This window comes from Phaenicophaeus curvirostris, chromosome 6, assembly GCF_032191515.1.
Source record: "Phaenicophaeus curvirostris isolate KB17595 chromosome 6, BPBGC_Pcur_1.0, whole genome shotgun sequence".
NCBI classification, from domain to species: domain Eukaryota; kingdom Metazoa; phylum Chordata; class Aves; order Cuculiformes; family Cuculidae; genus Phaenicophaeus; species Phaenicophaeus curvirostris.
Genome location: NC_091397.1, coordinates 28,999,455 through 29,022,882, shown reverse-complemented (window position 1 = coordinate 29,022,882; position 23,428 = coordinate 28,999,455). Strand labels below are relative to the sequence as shown.

At 35.5% G+C, this 23,428-nt stretch overlaps 1 protein-coding gene across 6 annotated transcripts in view; it reads right to left on the bottom strand.

Moving 5' to 3' along the window:
- Nucleotides 1-23,428, bottom strand: part of PHF14 (PHD finger protein 14) — a 154,604-nt gene that overhangs the window by 84,237 nt on the left and 46,939 nt on the right. For all 6 annotated transcript variants that reach the window (XM_069859698.1, XM_069859699.1, XM_069859701.1 and 3 more), the window contains exons 12-16: nt 22,898-23,001; nt 21,308-21,439; nt 15,365-15,533; nt 4,971-5,021; nt 4,699-4,820 (exon numbers count right to left, since the gene is read on the bottom strand). In XM_069859698.1, the coding sequence (XP_069715799.1) occupies nt 4,699-4,820; nt 4,971-5,021; nt 15,365-15,533; nt 21,308-21,439; nt 22,898-23,001 (578 nt within the window). The remainder of the gene's footprint in view (nt 1-4,698; nt 4,821-4,970; nt 5,022-15,364; nt 15,534-21,307; nt 21,440-22,897; nt 23,002-23,428) is intronic.

Sequence of the window (23,428 nt, the reverse complement as noted above, 5' to 3'; positions counted from 1 at the left end):
ACCTCCGTGGCCCTCCTATGGAGTCGCTCTAACAGATCCATGTCCTGCCTGTACTGAGGACTTCAGAACCGAACGCAGTACTCCAAATGAGGTCTCATGAGAGCAGAGTATACCTGCTGGTCACAATTCTTTTGATGTAGCCCAGGATATGGTTGGCTTTCCAGGTTGCAAGTGCACACTGCCAGCTCATTTTGAGCTTCTCACCCACCAACACTACCAAATCCTTCTCTTCAGGGTTGCTTTCAATCCATTCTCCACTCAGCCCGTATTTATGCTTGGGATTGCCCTGACTCAGGTGCACGACTTTGCACTTGGCCTTACTGAACTTCACGAGGTTCACACAGACCCACCTCTCGAGACCCTCCAAGTCCCTCTCAATGGCACCCCTTCCCTCCAGCATGTCAACCATGCTATACAGCACGATATCATCACAAACTTGCTGAGGGCACCCTCAATCCCACTGTCCATGTCTGCAACAAAGATGTTCAACAGCACCAGTCCAAACATCAACCCTTGACGAACACCACTCATCACTGGACTCAGCTTGGACATTGAGCTGTTGACCACAACTCTGAGTGCCACCATCCACTTTCAGTTATAGTACTATTTGATGACTCAAAGTTCAGTAAAATTGAGTATAAGATTTGGTAAAAGAGTTTTTTCTTTAATAAATATGATACTGCATATGTTTTCTTCTTTCACTCTTCCTACTCCTCCCCTTCCCCTTTCGGGCCCGCCTGGATAGACTGACTGCACATACAGAACATTACACTTGCTTGAAATGTGAGCAAGTATACTGTGAAAAATAAATACTTACACAATTGTTTATTTCCTAGCAATTACCTGCATTAAAAATAGATATAACATACACGCTTAAAAATATGCTTTGCACCTTTATGCTTTTTGAATACTTTATAGCCAGCATTGAATGCTGAATCTGTTTTCCAAAAATTCTGTTCTGTATTCTTTCGAATACATAATCTTAGTCTACTTGACCCTCTCTGTAATGCTGAAGTAATACTTTTGTCTCCATTGCTGCAATTCAAACAAAATTGAAAATTCTAACTTATTTGACAATAAAGGAGAAAAATTCAAGACACAACTAAAATAATGCATTGCCATATGGTTGCTCTGAACTGTGGGATGAAGAAGTTGATCCTTTTTCAGATATTTCTTTAACCTGGTCATATATAATTTTGTCCTATATATAAACCATATTCTAATTTTACTCTGCTTTTCTCAAATCTAGTATTGAGATATCAATTTTATCTAGTGCACTATATCCCTAAATATTACCCAAACACTTCTTAAGGCAACAACTGAAGCTATAATATTATTGCTTAAATTGCCACTGTTGAGAGAAGTGGGTTTTTTTTTTTTTGAGAAGAGGCTGCTTCCTTAATAGTGAAGTCATGTAGAAGTCTTCCCTTGGAAGATTTTAAACTGAACTAGCTTGCAGATTCTTCTTTACAAAAAACAGTCCTGTATATTAAAATACAATACAAAATTCACCTTAATTTTTACCTTTCACCAAAATGGAATATACAGTAATACGGTGCTATGAGCACTTTCATGTGTACAGTGGTGCAAATCACTCACTCCAGAGTATAGCATCAGATGGAGCGAAAGCTTTACCTATTACATATTGAGTCACCCAAAATATACTTCCTCACCCACGTTTCTACTAAATATTGTTAAGTTCTACAGGGAGCTATTTTTAAAGGTCTGCATCAATGATTTATGAGCACACAAAAAAGGGAAAAAAAACCCCAAACCAACTTATGAATGAAGCAATTCCTTTGCAAGATCTATCATTCTAAGTGATTCCTGCAAGACTAATAAAGCACTCAGGAAACCTATTAAACATCTAAGCTATATACAAATTTAAAAGATTCACAAAATGAAACAAAATAAAGGCATCATTATATAGATGCTTTTAAAATCAAAGAGTAGAAATTGTCTCTAAAAACAAATATGTCCTTTAAAACTACTTTCTGAGTTTGTTAGAAAATTTATCTTGCATCAAGTTTTAGAAACTTCATGATATTTCAAAATACATCTTCAATTTCAAGCAAATACTTTTCAATATTTTCAACATTTGCTTACTCCTTAGGATTGAGCAGTACCCTCTGGTTTGACAATACTTCAGTTTCAAGTGCATGCTACCAATCATTTCACTGCACTCTTAGCTCTTTAAAAAAAGTGCTGTGTCTCCATGCCATACACCAAGCCTATCTGCGTCAAATATAAAATATTAAAAACCTTCCATATTTTACTACTGTTCCTCTCTGAACCCAACTTCACTCCAAGTGAGAAGATATTAAAAATCCACACTTTTCTCTAATGACAGATATAGCTCCCTTATAGCCATTTATGTTACAGATCAGACTTTGCCTCATCTTGATCAAAAGTTTTCAATTACCTTTTCACTGTTCAACTAATTTATAAATCTTGACTGTGCTAGCAGCTAATCTTGTAAAATGTAGTAACTATAGAGGTATTTAGTTCTTTAAACTTACAGATGTATATAAAAGAATTAAGCATTCACTGTAAATTCTAAAAACAAACAAACAAAAAAGTATATTACAAAAGGATCACAACACTGATCCTTTTTTATGCTCTAGTGCATGCTATATACTGAAATGATCTATCTATATAGTCAGATATCAGTGACTAGAAAAGCACCATCTTGGCATATCTGTAAAATATACATATTGCATAATAGCACAGATAAAAGTAGGGAATGTGTCAGTATGTTTTAGTCAAAAGCTAATAATTAAAAATATTCTAACTTTAATAACCTTTTTTTAGTACAGAACTAGAGTCACTAAGGCAAACTTCAGCCAATTAATGAACAATTATAATTTATCAGAATGAAACTTAATTTTTTAGGAAGAATTTTGAAGTCTTTCACAGGCAATCATTCTAAATTCATAATCTCTTTTAAAAACCAATAAGGAAAACATGGCAGAAGATTTAAAAAATATTTTTCAGAGAACTATGAACAAAGGATTAGAACACAGGAATCTCCATTTCTCCTCCCATGCAGGATCACTATTCTGTTTCAAAGCCTGATTAGAAGATGGGTTATGGGAAAATTTGTTGGGTTTTGGCATACAGCACGCTTATTTTTGGTCCATCTAAATCACTACTAATATCTTACCATGTAGTAAACGGGACATACCACCAGTTTTCTACTATATTTTTTAATTGCAACTTAGATATACAGCTCTTCATGGCATCTTCTCATCTTATCCTTTACGTCCTCAAATGTATTTTTTAGCATAACTAGAGAAAGCCTGAAGAAGAAAACTAATTCATTACCTTTTTTACAATAAAGCACCATAGATGTTGTGAGAAGGAATCCTGACAGTAACAAATGGTCTTCCTGTAATGGTTACTCCTTGCAAACAATAGGGCTGTAGAAAGTCCTTTATCTTGTTTTGTGCAGTTAAAAGCTCTTGCCACCAGTTCTCAGCAACATATCAGTATTGGCAATGCCTGTAACATCCTGTCTCTACTCTATTGTCTAGTACCGGGAAGGAACTAGGAGTACCTACCAGTAGCAACTTGTCTAAGGGAGCCACACGGTTACTGATGGCACCTTCCTCCAACTTGGAAATGAAAATACAATCTGACACACAACCCTTGAAATTCCATCAACTTTTACAGTAAATCATATAGTGTAATTGATCTTAAAATCAGCTAGTCCCAGAACAAAACACCTGTACCTGGGACACATCCTGATTCTAAAGCTGTGTGTTGCCTGCCAGTACCACAAATTCTGACTTTTCTCATCACTCCGATTCCTTTAAATAAATTAAAGGATGTACTTTGGAATAATCCATCCAGTTAAAAGCAAGAATTATATCTGAGCTAAAGCAGAGACCTTATCCAGAAAAATCTAGTTGAAGCATACTGGACTTAAATGCAATCCTGTTTTTTTTTTTATCTGAACTTATTATGAGGTAATTTTAATGAAAGCTCAGTACGTTCAATGAAGATCTACTTTCTAGTTGCTAAGCTCTGCTACTGTTCTTAAAAGAATCATACAGTTTCTACAGCCTTGCACAGAGGCCACAATGTCAGCCTCTAAAGTCAAAATCAGCACAAGTTGTGGTCAACAGCAGCTATTTAATGGCAGCTATTCTATACCCTAATAAGATTTCTGCACCTACTAACGCACCATTCAAGAGCATTTTTTTTAGCTTGTTTCGATAAGAAACACTATTAACAAACCCTTTCATGATCTGCATTAATGGCAGTAGCATTAATACATTTTTAAAAACATGAATTCCTCATAATCCACAATTCAGTTCATAAAACCATTAATGATACTAATTTAATTATTTTTAGGATGCTTCTGTAGCTTTAATACCATTAAATTGCGGGTTTGCTTATCTTTCTGATCTGCTCTAAGACACTGACAATTCACCCTGACAAGAGAAAATTAATTCTCTTGTGTTACAAAAACAGATTATCTTAGTTATTTACACCTCAATCCACAGTGTAAATGTGTTTGGCAAGTAATCAGTGAATAAAGTCAGTATTTCTGATGCAATATTTCCCCTGAACAAGTTTTTGGGGTTTTTTGTTTGTTTTGGGTTTTTTTTTTAGAAAGCATATTTTCTTCCTTATAATCACGATGACAAAGCGATGAAGAATTAGTTCCTCATAATGTCCGAGCACCAAACCTACCTGACTAGATTTTCATTGTCTCCAGTCCCTTTGCAGGTAGCACATTCAGTCCTTAAATCCTCCGACTTGGGCTTCTTTTGTAGAACAGACTGTCTTTGCCTTCTTTCTCTGGGAATCCGCTCCTGGCATAGCAGAAAGCAAAAGAAAGGAATGGGGAGGGAAAGGAGGGAAGGAAAGCAAATATATTCAATTATAGCACTGAAAGTTAACACTTCAGCCCAAAGTTTAAATTTTTTGTAAAACTGTTAAAAAACAAAACACTATATTCCAACCTCAGGTTTTTCTTCTTCAGGCACAAAGCTTCGTTTCCGTCCTCTAGCTCTCTAAAAGAAAATATATTTAAAATTCAATATTGGGCAACGGAGTGGCTTTGATATTTATCTATTATTCATAACAACAACAAAAACATACCACAGGAAATAACTGAAAGCATTAAGTATGGAACCACTGCAAGACAACTACAATAACTGACGTTACAAAACCAGCTTGTTTTTTGCATATAGATCTATAGAACTAGCCAAAGAGTAAACATGGAGTCTTATTCTAAAAAAGACTGCCACCAGAATTACAAATATTTTACAGATTTTGCCTAAACTTCAAATTATGTATTTTAATATTGGGAAAACTGATATGAACAGAAGGTATTAAAGTAAACTGCTTGAGGATATAGAAATTGCTGTATTAGCAAGACAAGTGATTGGATTAAAAAAAATCAAAATTAAAAAACGTTATCAAAACAGAAGTAGAAAATTCTTACAGCTTCTAAGAAGTAAGAAAGAATTAAAGCTTTCAGATTAAAGCTTAACATGATGAGTGTGAGGCAGATGCTCATAAAGCTGTAGTATAAACCAACCTATGACTGCTACACAACAGATGGAATGAGTAATACAAAAATTGGGAAATAATTTCCATAGTGCAGTTGGCCAAAACACCTAAAGAACCACAGAGTGGAGAAAAAGGTTTCCACTGACTGTAACAGCAAACACCAATGGCCTGTAAGTATCTCCAGGTTACTACACACAACTCATACAAGTCCAGTTTTAGTCACTATGTTTTTATGTCTGGAATAGCATCATTATAAGCTGCATGCATTAACTTGCCACAAGCTGACAATATCACACACTCTCCTTTTTCAAGGAGGGGAGAAAATTAGAAGGCATTCAGAAGGAAATGTAAAACATCAGAGACTACTCCTCTAACTCATACCTGAGACTTTTACCCTAATAAAGTAAATAGATAAATAATCAAACTTTAGAATACATGTTTTTGTGTGAGGAAAGCATTACCTCAGGAAGTAATTCGTCACATAATAAAAAAACAAAACAAAACAAAACACTGCCTACTTTATGACTTCTTAAAACTTTTTTTGAACTAGGTAGTGTTCATCTCAAAAAGTAAAAAACACCTAATAAAAAAAAAAACTTAAGGCAGTTGATCATCACAAGTAGCCATAAATCCAATTCTGAAGAAGCTAGTAATACCATGTTTCTCCTGTTTTGGATCCTCTTTGAAGGGGATTTATACTACTTTCAAATTAAGACTGTTCACTATTTTAAACTGTTTCACATATTTATATATAGTTATACTGCAAATAAACGCGCCACTTCAACACATCTATACTTTTCTACCTACATAGACTTTGATCTGTGCATGTTAATAGCATACTGCTTGGGAAGGATTAGGCAAGATTTAACTCTGCAGTAGAAAGGAATATAGCAGAATGGAAAACTAGTCTATTTTGTGCCTCTTTAGAACACTTTAATTACCACTGAGATTCTCTTCCACATTTCCCTACAGACAATTTATAAAAAATTGAATAAACTATTTAATGCATACAAATATTTACTATACTTTTAATAATAGTCATACTCCAGGTGTTCTGCATTACAGAAGCCAAACAGTAGATACCCAAGTCATTTTCCTTTTTACCTTATGTCACTTTATAGTTGATACACTAATACTAATGATAAAATTCCACACAGTTTAACCTTGTAGCAAACTATGGTTATTGACATATATCACACATAAAAAACCTTCTAACCCTAATCCCCTCATTCATACAGCCTTTAACATATCCTTGTTAATGAGAATCTAAAGAAAAAAAAAAAAACAGTAAGTATCAGAGTGCTATGGAATCATTCCCAACAGTGAGGTCATGATAAAGAGTCATTTCGTTACAAGAGAACAGAAGATGACTCTGATACAAAACATCAGCAGAGCAGAACTCTCAGAAATCAAAACTGGGAGAACTTCCACTACCACCAAAAATGTAACCTGATGAAATCACTGTGCTACTGATCAAGAGCATGTATAAAGCAAACTAGATTTTCAAAAGTCTGAGGAAAAATATCACAGGTTGAAATTGCACAGATAACGTGATCTCTCTTTCTTGTTAAGCACAAACCATGACCATTTTGCTAAGATGGCAACTTTTAGTCCTTGATGTCACCCAATCCTTAGTAAGAGTTCAATGCTATAAACATCTTTGCCAATGAAAAATTACAATCGACACAGTTGCAGAAAAATCCCTTTGACTTCCTTTGCTTCGTTCAAAGGCAGAAAAAATATTCTATTGAGAACACCATACAGGCATAAAATTATTTAAATAAAGGTAAGGAAAGCTGTATAGACACCTGATGGCACACTAACTCAATACAGATCAAAGCAAATACCTTAAATGTTATATACCACTACTAGTCAAAATGTATCTCTGAAATAATTATTTAATTTTCCAGAAAGCTAGCAGTAATAAAAAGGGAAGTGCCAAACAAAAAGAAACAGCAGTATATCAAAATATAATTATAAAGTGAAGCAAGTCTACCATGAAGCTTAATTACAGAGTTACAATTTTTTTTAGTTAGTTTCCATTCTCTTGAGAACCATTCATTTCCTAGAAAAGCAAGAATTGGGCAACATTCCTGCTGTCAAGCTACACTATCACTGAATCTGGCAATGAACTTGAAACTACTGATTCTAAGACATAAAAGTATAACAGAATTTGAGAACTAGCAGGATTGCTTTATATCCTTTTTAACACTAACATCCTCCAAAATGCACTGAAACAGAAGAGAACTGAAGCAGAAGTGGGAGGGTAAAAAGGCCAGAAGCCAGTTTGCAGATGTTGCTAAAACAAGTGATTATCTTCTGGAAAATTGAACTTAAATGCACTTAATTGCTCAAGTGACAGAGAAGATTGTTACCTTTACTTAGAGATATAGATATTTACTCCATTGGACTACCATTTGTAATTATGTCCATCTCTTCATGCCTTTGGTACATCAAAAAGAAGCAAACTTTCACCTATGTTTTATCTTCCCCCTGCTTTCTTGAAAAACAAAGCAACCAATGCAACACCCAAACACCAAACGAAAACCAAAACAAACTCCAATACACTTCATCCACTTCAAGCATTGTGGAAGAGCGGCATCAATTTAACTTGCTTTCCTCCTTTCTGAATTTGACCTTAAGCCAAAAGAAAGAGTTCTATACTGTTACATATCCTTGTATTTGGCAGGCTTATGGACCTAGCTTTTGTATATTTGTACTACCATGTTAGACTAAGCTGACCTTTTACACTCAGTGTTGAAAAATTAAGTTTAAGAAAGCAGAGTAAAGCCTGGTTTTTTGTACTTGCACATTATTGTTCAGTTGACAACAATTTTTTCTAAGTTGAATATGTTGAAGACATTACTATTAGACAATTGCTTTAAAAGGTCTTCCAGGTACTTATTTAGAAGTCATATTTAAGTAGTTGACCAAGCACTGAACATAGTAATTAAAATGATGACTGACAAGTATAGATAACTGGTTCAAAATTATTTGCTGTTTTTATGAAACACTGATATCTACGCGCAAATTGGAATTGAGGTCCCGTTTTCCTCCTGTATCCCTCTGTTATTCAAACCTTTTATCTATGATATCACATAATTAAGTAACACACAATAGATGTTTGGAAAGCCCTTTGGTGGAAATGCTTCAGTTAAATAAAAGATAACAGTCGTGTTTATGTTCTAATATGCCTGGTAAGAAAAAAAATAATTTCTCTACTATCTTCTCCTATTTGAAACAAAAGCAAGAAATAGTGATTTATTCTAAATCACTGTGCTAAAAACAGTTGGCAAGTGCTTGGGTAGTCCTTTTTTCTATTATTTTTTTTTTAAACTAATCTACTCAGACAATAGCCCATCAGGCACAGATTTGCTTTCTCCCATTTTCCAGAGAAGGAACAGCATAGTGTTGGCTAATAATTCTTTCTCCAAAACAGACTTTTTACTGCTAAGCAGGAAAACTACTGTCTGTTTATTTGGATTTTATGCAATGTAATTATAAAAAAGAAGCTATGAGATTTTCAGGTTTTAGGTAAAAGTAAATTCAGTATGAGAAGTTCAGAAGTTCTTATTTAAATCCCTCGGCAAACTATTCAGCACCCCAAAAAGCTTGTTTCACCTTTATAACACCAGGTAGGTAATTCCTTTTCAATAAAAAGGAACCAAAATTAGAATTTTCACACCAAAAAATATCACCCTTTAATACACTCACTAAAAGTACCAGGATCTGACAGCAACTGTTGGAGGATGAAATATTTAACAACACAAACACTACCCGAGTTCAAAGGAAACACTGGAATTAAAGGCTACATTGGGATTATAGGAAAATGCAACCCCTACAATGTCTTACAGCACAATGCTAGCCAAAGTGGTACAATATTGCTTTAGAAGATATGCAAGTATGTGACATTTCTTAAAGAAACCCCACAGCACTTCCAGACAACAGCAGATACAGTAGGTAAGTTACTGAAATTTTAAAGAAATACACTGAAATTTACTCAACAGATTTTATTTCAAGGAATAGGAGAACTTGTTTTGCAAAAATATGACATCAGAGTAACAAAACTGGTTTAGTCGTAACATCCTAGATAAAAAATAACCTGCGTAGTTGGTTTTTTTTTTTTATTTGAGGATAGGAAAGGAAGTTGGCAATTTATTAAAAGCTGGTTTTTGTAAAGGTGGATTATCTCATGAAAGCTCCGAAAAACTGAACATGTATAGTTGAGTAGATGAAAGCTATCCATTCAACTTATTACTGCAAAGCACTATCCATATCACTTCAAAGATTTTTATTCCAAATAAGCTATTGTACACTTTTAATTGTTAAATAAAAATATCCAATATGAAAAAACCGTACAGTTCTGAAAAGCAAATGTTAAAATACATCTTCAGGTTTTTAGTAAATATTAGAAAAGTTTATCCACTGGTTTACACATTAGATACTGATTACTACAAGCTCATCATTAACTATTAATTACTCAGAAATTAACTAGCAGCAGAAAATTATTTGTGACACCTACAGAAGTATGATGTTGAAATTATAAAGTTTAAACTAGCTTTATTTAAATTCTGTAAAGCGTTATACACCAAAACTCAGAAAATTGTTTAAAAGATTGCTAGATGTGGCTTGAATTGTATAGGAAAAGCATTGAATTATATACTGCCTGCAACTACAGCCCTCATACAACAGTTTAAAATATAAAGGTCTAATGTCTTGTCCATTTACATTCCTCAATGATTTGTATAGAACCTGACTCAGAGTAGAATTCTGGTATGCTTAAATTTATACCTGTGCATACAGGTGCATTCTCTTAAATGGTCTTTCTTAAAACTCTAAAATCAGAAAGGTGTTCTTGTGCACTTCAGTTACACTTTAATGTACAGTATGACAGGTGTTCTCTCCAAAACAATGCAGTCCAATTGGCTGAACCTTTTCCCTGTCCTCTCATTTTCTTTGTAACAGCTGTTCTTCTTGATATAAATATCCACTGAAGTGTATGAAACCTAAGGGATGGAAATACCAGACAGTGCAAACAGGGTTGTTTTGAAAAAGCTTATACAGCATTAGTATGCAAAATACTGCCCTGACACACAATTAACGTAGAGAACTATACAGGGAAGAAGCATTTTCCTGACTCTGAATAAGCTGCTTCACTCTTATTTCTCTCAGTCTTCCAAATTATAGAAGGAAACTGAGTCTCTGATATCATGTAGAAGCTGTGAACACTAGTGTACTCAATTACCACAGGTCTCTGGCCATCACTGTTCTGGATTGAATTAAGATTTGAACACAGTCCCTAGGAGAAAACTTCAGTTTTCATTAACAAGTATCACCTTCCTCTGAATGAGTTGGAAAAGTAGCATTTCTCACAGCTTTTCCCAGCCAGTAATTAGTTATGAGCCAAGTTTTTTGCACAAACAGACTGAAGATACGAAGAAAAGGCACCTCATTCAAAATAATGCATCTCACTCTAAACATCTGCTGAAAGTCTTAAATCTGTGTCAGGATACTAAGTACTTAGGAGACTTAAGATAAGAAAAAAAAATTATTTTTCTCATTGAATTGTTATGGTCACAAAGGAAAAGGAGGAGGAGAAATAGTACAGGTTGCAGAAGTTAAAATTAGATGTAATTTTTTTTTGCAATAATGCAAAACAAAAGGAAATCAAAAGGTTACATTTAGAATGGGAAAAAAACACCACTATTTCCTTTAAAAAACAATTTAGCCATGGAAAAGAAAACCCACAACATCAATGAGTTCAGGTGCTTCAAAGGATCTAAAAAAAAAAAAAAAATCCAGAACTTAAGAACGCATTCATAACAAGATCGGATAAAAAAACAACAGAAAAATTACAAATACTTCTAGAAAAGTCTTTTACACTTCATAGTACATCACAAGCAGACAGAAATCAGAAAAATAAATCCTATGGATAAGGAAAAAAACAGTTATCTGTGAAAGCAGGCATCCTTTATCATCTCTGAAATCTGTTAACAAACTGGATCTGCAGGACAAGCTGATCACAAAATATCAATGCTGGAAGTACAATTTAATATGATTTTTCTTCTTTTCATATACATAGCACCTCGGCTTAGTTAACCATCTGTGTTCATGTCTTACAGATACCAGCTATAACTGTCATCAGTAACATCTAATGTATCTTTATCAAAATAAATTATTAGGGCTTACACACAGTTTCCGTCAACAAATAATGACGAGTTAACTATGACAAACCACTACAATTAAATCCAAGCATGTAAGATGCATTCTGTTCTTTTAGGTACATGGCAAGAAAAAAACCTAACTTCCTTCAATTATATCAATTCAAGACAGACTTACATAAAACAAATGGAAATTCCCTTAAGAGAACAGATACACAATTTAACAATCCTGTAACTGCACTTGTTGATTGTAACTGTAAGCAAAGCTGATTAAATGCTGTCAGCTAAGCAGGCTGGCCAATGCATTCCAAAATAAAACCAAATCAAATATAACATGCCTACATACGAAGTACACTAAGAGGAGAGGACTGTGAACCAAGTATATTTTCAAATTATTATTTTTTTCTTCTTTATTTTAATATATTTTCAAGGATTTGAGCAGTGAGTACACAAAGTAACAAAGCACAGAACAAGTATCTAGTCATCACTGTTGAAATGCATCACATAGACATTCTCCATGTAGTCAGACTGATGTAAATTTCATATGAGAAGTTGTTCAAAGGTCAGTACTTTCCTCTCAAATACACAGACAGTCCCAGACCTAATGAATTAAGAAGTATTCTCTTCCTAAAAAAAGAAACCCAGACCAATTCAAAACAAACAACAAAAACTTAGATCAGTTTTCTTGGTTTCATAGCAAAGGTGAATGGGAATCCCATACCACCAGGAAGTACCTATTACATTTTTAGAGGTCTGTTATGTTCATTTTGTTATACAGCCTGAGTGCACCAGGATCATTCAAGAGTTGAAACACAAGAATTCAGCCTAGGTCAGAGAAAGAAATCCAGCAGCTGCCAAGGGTGTAAACCTTCTATCCCAGGGTTAAGCTTTAGGCTAGACATTAGGAAAAAATTCTTCACAGAAAGGGTCATTGGGCACTGGAACAGGCTGCCCAGGGAGGTGGTTGAGTCACCTTCCATGGAGGTGTTTAAGGCACGGGTGGATGAGGTGCTAAGGGGCATGGTTTAGTGTTTGATAGGAATGGTTGGACTCGATGATCCGGTGGGTCTCTACCAACCTGGTTATTCTATGATTCTATATGATTCTATGACAGCAGTAAATAAATAAATTAAAAAAAAATTTAAAAACCCAACCTTTCACCTATAGGAAAGTTAAGAGAGTAGGATAACTTTGACAGAGGAGACCTGACCACAGGACAGCAGAGAAGTTGCCTTGCAAATCTGCATGTTCTAGAGAAGCACAGAACTGGAGAGAAGTGAAAGAGAGCCCAAAAATTCAGGCTGAGGAACAAAGTCCTTCTGAGACTGATAGCAGTAGTTCTTCCACAGTACAACATACTAGCCCACTCATAATAAGTTTAACCTCTTTGTTACATAGTCTTATATCACTCTCCTGTCTATTACTACTACTAGGTCCCATAATCATGGTTCCCCAACCCCTAATACCATTATGTTAGGTGGTGTAGCGTCAGATTATGTGTGTGTTTGCCTTAAACATTTTGCCTGGGGACTGTAGAGTCGATTATGTGTGTGTTTGCCTCAAACATATTATCTGGGGACCCCCCATCCTGTGGCACCAGGTTGTCTGTGGGGTCAAGAGAAGAACCGCTTATCTAATTGAGGGTCCAGACCTGACTTCATGGCAGCGGGGGGCAAGGAGGATGCAGCAGTGGCTGCTCCCCCCCTCTTACTTCCTCTGCTTTGCTGATAAAGGGCCCAGAGCTGACTTCATGGTGGAGGGGCAAGGGGGATGCAGCGGTGGCTGCTTCCCCCCACCCCTACTTCTTGACGACGGAAAACAGACACTTGCAAATGTGGGTCTCACAGGATAAAAGGGATCTTGATGGAACCAGACAGAGAGCAGCTGAACCAGACAGAGAGCAGTTTCTCCCACCACACACTCCGATGCAGCCTGGAAGCTGTCACCATGTACTCCTGAGAACTGTTGCTGCGTCGATGTGGTGAACTTTTCCTTCTCACCCTTCTCTCTCTTCTTGGACACCCCCTGGAACTTGGAGCACCATCACCTGCACTGTGACCGAACCAACTTCACCTCGCTGGATTCACGTTGGTGGTAACTAGCTGCGCCTCTCCTGTTTCCTTGTTTAGGGATTTCTAAGCTTTCTTTCCTTTTCTCTCTGTCCTATCGCTATTATCAGTTGTACTAGAAAATAAAGCTCACAAGATTGTACAGCATTTGACCTCATTTGTGTCTTAATCTCGCTCTTGGGATCGTTTTAAGAACACTCCCCGATACTGGATCAGGACAGGTGTGGAGGAGAAAGAGGGGCAGGAGGAGGAGGAGCAGAGAGGAGATTCAAAGGATTTGGTAAGCAGAAACACCAGATAAGTCTTCTGTATGAATAACGGCATGACAACAGTCCATTCAACTTGGCCAGAGAGCTGTAAGAACCTACATGTTCTTGCATAGAGGGAAGAAGGGAAAAGTTTCTTTCCTACAGAGGTTTTCAATTATTCACAAAAATTAATTTTGGATCATTCAAGCTCCTAACAGTTTGAGCTAAATTAATCAATTTGGCTTGAGTCACTCCTAAAGTTCTTCTTAGTCACAGACCAGGAAAACAAAGCCATTAGGTAAATCAAAGCTGCAGCCCAAGCAATGCAAATATTGAGAAAAGTAATTAAAGCAAACAACTAAGGTTAGGTCAGGAAAATACTTGTTTAATCCTATCAGTGTATATTCTGAAGAGTTAAGTAAAGTATCTGCTAGTACAAGCATAAAAAATCTGGAAAGCCCTGTGAGGAAAATAAAGTTTTGCTGCATGAGAGATGAACTACGTCTAACCCTCAAATAAGAGGGTTTAAATATTAATAATACAAAGGAGCATATTGGAAGATGAACCACCAGGTTTTATGTAACTGCTACTCATGTCCAAGGGTCACGGGAACACTACATTCCCTAAACTGATACTTTCAATACTTTAATGTTCATTTTATAAGTGATGTGTCACATCACACATAGAAAACCTTGTTTTATGAACAAGCAGAAGAGCAAAATTTTGCAGATTAGAATGAAAGAGAAGCACAACAGAATACAGTGATTAATTATAAAGTTCTACTTTCAAATGGAAGAAAGATGCTAAATCAGTACAGGAAGCACAAGCTTTTTCTTCACTTCTCCAAAAACTATCCACCAGGAAAATCTGAGAAAACATACAATGCCTAGGATGCTAAATAAACAGAAATAACAGGGCCTTGCGATATTCTCAAAACGTGCAGCCAGTCAGTAGGTTGCCTGTACATTAGGAAATGACTAATTACAATCGTAATTGGCAATACAAAATATTTAAAATAGCATACAAGAACCAAGTGTTGTACTACTAAGATGAATAACAGCTGTAAAGTCTAAGTTTAAGGGCAAACCATATTTTCGCCTTTTCTGCAATTAACAGAGGACTTTGTGACCCAGGTAAAAGGAAAAGCTTGTACAGCTCTTCAGTTCAGTACTATGTTTGCCAGCTCTAGTAAAACTATATATTTAACACAAGTAATATAGCATTAAATAGAGGGAAGGAAATCTATAACAAAAATGGAACATCAATCAATTGAAATCCTGCAATTCAAGAAATCCAAAATATAAGTAATCTTAAACAAAAATATTACAACAACATGTGCAACGACGATTCAGTCATCATTTACCGTATTTCTGATTGGAATTTTCTTTGGTTCTGGTGGCACATCCTGAGGAACAAATTTCACTGGTTCCTTAATTTGCCTCCTTGATCGTTTGGTCCCATCTGGTAAGGTTTCCATGGCCATATCAGCCTCCATATCACTGCTACCTGCCTGGTCACACTCTGAGCACTGCCTGCAAAGTGGAAGATTTTCTATTTAAAACAACAGTCAGAAAAGTAGAGAAGAAATATCTTGAAGTGTTTGGGTTTAAAATAAATTTTAAAAAATCAAGAAATCCAGTGGACAAGTCCCTCAAATGCATATTTTAAGCAACTAAGCAAAAAACATGCAAGACTTCCTTATTCATCGTTTGCTTTTATTTATGACAGTTATTAAAACTTTGCAAACTATGATTCTGAAACCACGATTTTAAACTCCAAGAATGATGCTCTCCATTTCACCATTGGTATCCTACCATTTGACCATTTTAATGGTGCCCACTGATCTGTAATCTATTTATTATTGAAAATGCTGCTGCAGTTCAATGTTTACAATGACATTCTGCTGAATTCATTCTGATGACAGCAGTCTTTAGAGGAAGGGATTTAGAAGAACTGCCTGTTATGAAAATAAATTTCATTATGTATTTTCTAAGGGAGTGGGTTTTAAATATGAAAAAAATAGACACAAGGCAATTAAAGATATTGAAGCTGGAGACATATATAAACAAACTTTGAACACTGAGATGAAAAAAAAAATGCCCGCTGAGCTTTAGAAAAAGTACAAAAGTGCACCACAGAAAAGAACTTCAAATATTCCAAAGGTGAGGGAAAAAGTTACAAACATGAACTTAGAAGCAACCTCTTGATTTACTGGAATAGCCTCTACCGTCACAGGCAACCACACCTTATCAACCCCATTATAAAACCGTCAAGCTTCAAGTATAAAGTAGCTCGACTGTTGGCTCCCACAGGGCCCGCAGGAAAGCTATTACAGACACAATTCTCTGACTCGGAAACAATCTTCCAACTTTCAGTGCATATTGTGGTATATTTCAACATGATTCTTGAATTTAAGAGAACTCTTTCCCATTCTGCTGTTTAATCCAAATATATTCATAAAAAGCAGCCATACAACTTCTCTTCCTTTTACCTACACTGAAGTCATGCTCGTGTTATTTCAGCTCTTCAAGGACAAACAGCGAACAAAGAACCTCCCACAACGGTTCCAACAATCTTCAACTACCTCTGAATTGGCAAGTGCTGCTATGCAGCACAAGCAAATTAACAGGATAAATGGTGCCACCTATTCAACTCCTGTACACAGGTTTTGTTTTGCATTTAGCCTGGACTTGCCTAATCTAGACCCATAGAGAAAATCAGTAGTAGGCAATAATGTGTGTCTGCTAAAAATTACTAGAAACACTATTTATCAAGAAATTTCAGTGATTATTCGAAACCTTTCAATCATACTGAAAGTAAGTATGTAAGTGCTAATAACCTACAGAAAAAAAAAAAATCGCATGGCTTTGCTGTCTTTTCAATGTGCGCTGGTACGAGAACCTGAGGTACCAAAGATATCCTCCCATCTCACAAAGAAAATGGATCTTCTCAACTCGCTAGCAAAAAACAAGAACAGCAAGTGAAAAGGAACACACCTTATTAACTTTCAAAAATTAGTAATGGCCCAGGCTAACATGGAAACGGTGGTTTGCATGCCCATGTGATGTGAAAGTTTCTGCATTGCCTCATGGTGAACAGACTGCCATAACCATGTTACGGTACATAGCTCCAGTGTGGCTTACGTGTTAAAAATACAAAGGACTCGATCTGAACAAGACAGTCACTCTTATAGTCACAGCTAGGCATTAGGCTAGAAGAAGATTTGGAGGAAACCAGCATCCCCTGAACACACTGCTTGCTGTGAGGAGAATAAATTAAATCTGTGCTGAGTGAACATCACTACTGTGCTTCCAGAAGACAGTTTGGCCCTTCGTGTTCAAACGGAAAACTGTGCAGCTATTAGCTATAGTTTGGCTTGTTTTTAACTAGGTGGAAACAAGTCTTATCAACATACCCTGTAACAAATCACTTCTTGCAATGCTAGCAAAGAATTAAACCACTTTGAACTACAGAAACATGTAGCATAGCTTTAAGATGACACCTAAACTTTGGTAATTTGAATAAAACATACTTGTTGAATGAGGTACCAGAGGCAGAAAAAAGGTGGACTGCTGTCATTCTGAAGACAAAAGACAGTATGTATGAAGCAAAAACAGTTTGTCAAAGAGCTTCAAAGAACATCTTTCAGACAGTAAAGGTAGTGAAAAGTTTGCCATTTGCAACAACGCAAACATCCTTCAATTACGACAAGTAACAAATACTTAAAAATTTATGTTATATGCAATATTATATATGTTGATAATTGTATATCATCATCCAATGACTCAGGATGAAAAATTGATCAGGATGTGCTGGATTAGTACTGAATAAGTGGACTTATGAATTTGAATGAATGCCCGGATATCAAATGACTGGTCGTAGCACTCCATGGTTGGAAACTCCATAGCACACTCTCCTGAAGCAACTAACCTCCACAGCAGAGTTACCACTAAAATAACCTAGCCTTCTTGAATAAAAATAAAAAACAGTAAGCCTACTATGATCATTAGTCCTTGTTTGATTCACTTCAGTCCCCATCATTCCATACAGAAGTTACTACTGTTTTTCAGCAATCTCATTTCAATTGAAAGAACCAATCCCTGTTACTAGCTTCCAAGTTTTTTCTTAATGAAAGTGTCAATATTTTACAATCAGATTTTGATTCATTATATTGTCTGTCAATATTTGTGCATTGCTTTTGAATTAGTTCAGATAATTTTCTACCTGGAAAACACACAGTTCCATAACAGACAAGCATAAAAGCACACAAGTTGTCAGAGAGAACGAGAAGACTTACTCTTATGACAACATGTGAATCAAAAGACTATTCTAGTGTTCAATTAACAAACAGGACTTCTACGAAACTGAACATTTCCAAGTTTTTACATGTATTCCGCAGCATTTTACTCCATGATTAGAAATGGTGGTCTACTTTGAAAGCACCACAAAGAGACAGAAATTAATGTTTTCATGATGTAAAACATTTGTTATGATCTTCCTCTCAAAATAAATCCATTTGAAATGGGAATAGGCTTTGAACCTACTATGCTGCAAACAATTTTTCTCTAAAATATTAAGATGTATAAATGTTAGCTTCAAAATCCTGCCAGGCCTCTGAACCAGGAAAATTCTTAGTGTTAAGTTCTTGAAACAAGTTTCTAGTAAGGTGTGAGATGCTGGTGCTCACCAAGACTGAACTCTCGCTACGATTTCACTAAAACTGAAATCATTACCTCCTTTTAATGCTTAGAGACACTAAGATATCTAGTTATTTTTGGTACTTTTTAAAATATTAAGTATCTGTTTTTTCTTATCATTACATGTAATAATGCATTTAGTTAAACAATTTCAAAATCCTCTCTTGTATATTGTAATTTAAATTTCTACTAAATGCTGAGCATGAAATGGACAAAAAGTATTACCATTAACTAACCTGTGAAGCGTCACACAGACTGAATCATTTAGCATCCTTAAACACAGTATAAGATATGAAGCATATGGAATAAACTCATTCTAAACTACTCAACGTTTAAATAAATATGTATTGATAAAGTATATAACTCTAATCATCAAACATTTTGGAAAGGCTCAGCTTAGCAATTATAAGTAAACTATTAGCAGTGATAAGGGAATAGAAAACAAAAATTAAGAAACTATTTTTGTTTTCCGCTTACTATTTTAAAAAAGACTAAAGTCAACATTTTTAACCACTTTAAAATCTCTCAACCTGCCTAAGATTATTATGTTAATTTCTAAATTATAGGAAACAAGGAGCCATTTTCTATAGCCATTTTCTAACTTTATCTCTGCATAAGATTCCATTATATGCCATAAAAATATCTGAAAAGTACATGGTCCCTGTATAAAAAAAACCCCCAAAACTGCCTTTCTCTTCACAGCTTCATCAAAAGATTAAAATCATATTCAAAACAGCAGGGAGACGGGGAATGCCTGCTGAACTCAAACTTAGATTAAGGGTCCGTTCTATACGCTCTCAACTGATCCTGAAAAGAACACATAAAGGCATGTCCAATGATGAAAAGAATGCAATCAATGCCGCTCTATTTGTCTGCTATAATCGCACGCTCCAGAATAAGGGCTCACCTAATTAGAAGTAAAAGCTAAGTTTGTGATCTAAGTGAAGCATGAAATTCACAACAAAGATAAAAGCATTTTACTACCTAACCTGACCTATTCTGCCTTTAACACCTATTAAGAATTGTAGTCTTACATCTTTTGGACTGATGGCTTTTAGGGAGCCTTTTCAACCTGGTTAAAAGCAGAACAAAAATCAAGAACCTCCTGTGCAAATGCAGAAGCTACCAAAAAAAAAAAAAAAAAGAAAATAAGAAAGATTTCATTTAACATAACTACTTGGCAAATTTGACCAGAGAGCTTAGAATGCCCTTGAAATAGTGAAAAGTCCAAAAATCACAGACTACGTTAAATAATTAAAGGAAAATTAAATTCAGAAAAATATTAGTTTCTGAGATTTTCAGCTTTTAAAGGACATCTCTATTAAACTGCTAACTAAATTTACTGGGGTAAATCCAGATTTTGTTACGTTAAAATGCAAAAAAGAGATCTCCCATTTCTTCACGATGGGAGTGATGAGGCACTGGAACAGGTTGCCCAGGAAAGCTGTGGATGCCCCATCCTTGGAAGTGGTCATGGACAGGCTGGATGGGGCCTTGGGCACCCTGATCTAGGGGAACACGCTCCTGCCCATGGCAGAGGGGTTGGAATTAGATGATCTCTAAGGTCCTTTCCAATTCAAACCATTCTATGATTTTAAGATTTTGTGTACCGGCCATCTTGCTCTGCACACAACCATCAAATCTACTCAAAAAGATGACTTAAATAAATTTTTAACAGAAGTTTTTTTAAAAAAAATAATAATTTTAGAAAAAGACATTTGAAGATAAATAGAAACCAAGTTTTCTTAATTAAAAAAGTTCTACTGTACTTTCAGAAGGTATTCTTATACTACTACATTTTTAGGAGTTCTTATACTATTCTGGTTTGGTACTTTAATGTTCAGACAAGCTGATGATGATCCCTAGAAATGCTGTACACTAACTTCACACCAGATAAAAACTGATTCTAAATAACTTCTGCATTGCTCTGAAATGTGTTAGAAGAAATACGCAGAATGCTAACACAACATAGCAGCACACTAATTCTATGACAGATGGAAATCAGCACCTTTACCATGTTATCAGTTCTCCATCGTACCACTAAGCTTTTGTTCTGCGCTAGTAGCACAAAAAGAATTTTGATTCACAGAAACATAACTGCAGTAAGCAGTTATTTATTTGCTTCTGTCATTGCAGATTTGAGTCATAAGATAGAAGCAAACCCAACTGATTTCACATATTGCAATAAACTGCTCTACTTACTTACAAGTTTATTTTTAAGTCTTTAGAAGTATTTTCTTAGAGATCTGTAAAGAGAGTTACATATCTGGGTCCTAAGATAAACAGAAGACCAAATCTTTCATTTCCTAAAGGCAACCTATAGTTCCCTACCATTATTATATAGCAGAATTAATAATTGCAAATGAACTGAAAACCTAAGAAAATTAAATCTATAAAGCTACTTCTACACAGTGGCTAATAAGGAGAAAATCTTTACAACTTTTTTTTTTTTACCTTGAAATATCACTGCTAACAATTTGAAAATAAAATAATTCAGTTCAGAATGCATTATAGCAATGTCAGAAACACTTAAAATTTGCAAGACTATTCACATTTGCATCCTACTTTAAGCACAGAGATAGCACCAGACAACACAATGACACTCTTACCAGTAACTGTTCTTGGTCTTCCTTGGCATCCTTGTGAGAGGCGGATCCAGGCAACCAAGATGATAATGGAGTTTGCAAGTATCACACAACAGCAGCAGGTGTTGATCATGGTTCTTCTTGCAAATACCACAACTTTAAGTGCAAGTAATGAAAAATGCATTTAAATATATTTAAAATCATGAAGAGTAAATGATACACCCCAGCACATTCCCCAGTTTCAACACAAACAGTGTAGCAATGTCAATTTGAATGCATCATTTAAGTAGATAATTACTTTTTAAAAGAGCGTCCACCTATACACAGTAAAGCATAAAAGCACCTAATATAGTTAGCTTGACAATAAAATGTCTTTCAAACTATTTTTATTAGGACTTCTAACGGTAAGTAATCACTTGATACTTCAACAAAATGTACCAGTGACAAATGGAAAAAATACTACCTGTGTCATCCAAATGCTTAAATAGGAAATTATGCTATTATCAGTATTAACAATCATATGCTTATTTTAATAATGCAAGTACCCTGAAATAGGTCTGTGCTGCTCTTATGTTGGGCAATGTATCAACTCATATGGAATTACATTCCCTTTTTATTATGATTATTTTACTGGAATTGAAACTATAAGTATTTCAAAAAGATTAGGTATTCATGTATTCCATTATAAAATGGGAGGAACTTAAATGACTGGGTTTGAATGAACCAAAATTGTAAAGCGTAACTGCTGTTATTTGTGTATACAACTAAACTGCTAAATCATCAGCCCATTGCCATGTTCCCAAGACTTCCACCTCTCACAGTACTGGAATTGACTTTTGCTTATGTAATCCATCTTCTTCATTTAGCCTGCTAGCTGGGCAGGACACTGCCCACTTGCTCTGTCTGGAGGCCTGTCTGCTACCCTCCACATAAGCAACAGACCATGCCACTTCTCAGCTGATGGCAAGAGACGAAGATCCAAGATGATATATGTATTTTTTGCACAGTCATGCTCTGGGATCCTAACATAGGTTCCACTGTTAGGCTCAGTTAAATCCCAGTCACTAGCTTCACAACTTAGAGAAGAGGGGAAACGGTGGAACAATGACAGAGTAAGTGAATATATTTTATTTTCTTGGGGATTTATGGAATACAGGTAGGAGAATTTAAAACACAAGATATCCCAAAACATTTGACAATACATGAACAAAAAGTGAAAATCCTTGTACGCAAGTGTTTTATACACCCAAACACTGACTAAACAGCAGCAGCACTGTTCACAAAATCAATGCACAATTGCATTCAATGACCAGTTAAAAAATTTCACATCACAGAGACAAAGAACCCTTCTGTTTCAGCTGTAGAGAGTTACATTTGTCTTTAAAGCACTGTTGCCAAAGCAGTAAAAAAAACCAAACCCAAACCTTACTGATGTGCACTAAGGTGAAGAATTGGCTACCATCCAACATAGCCTTCAGAAGTAAGCAAAACACATAGACAACAGTGAAGCATTTTGTTACTCAAAACCAAAGCAAACAATTCTCTCTCAAATGCTACAGTGAAACTGTAACTTACTAGATACTATATGTATTCTCTCAAGAGTTCATTACTTGCCTATAAAGTATAGCTGGAAGTGCAGATGTCTTTTGTGCTCCTCCTTCCTTTTTACTTGGTTTCCTTTCCTTAGGAGCACGTAAAATTCCTGGTATGTTCAATTTCTATTGGATTTGAACAAATGTAGTATACATGAGCCTTGAGACTTTTAGAAAACGCTGCTTCATTCTCAATGCATGAAGAACAAGACTGAAGTTATGAGCAGGAAATTGCTTAGCTATTTTGCAGACAAAACCAACTATAATGTTTATGTTTCAAAATTGTACTTTATCCAAGTTATATTATACCATATTTTTTTCAATTCAATAAATAAAAAATACACTGCTTTTAAATTTTTTCTCTAGGCTTCAGATGGATGGACAAGGCTGCATTTGGCTAGACAGCTGAAACAAGCACAGGCAAATTCACCAAACTGACAGAAGAATTCTAAGGCAGTTTATTTTCCCCAACATCCGTGCTACACTGGAGCTCGATAGGTTAATTAGAAAAATTATCTTATTAGACCAAGCCCTCCACAAAGCAGACAAGATT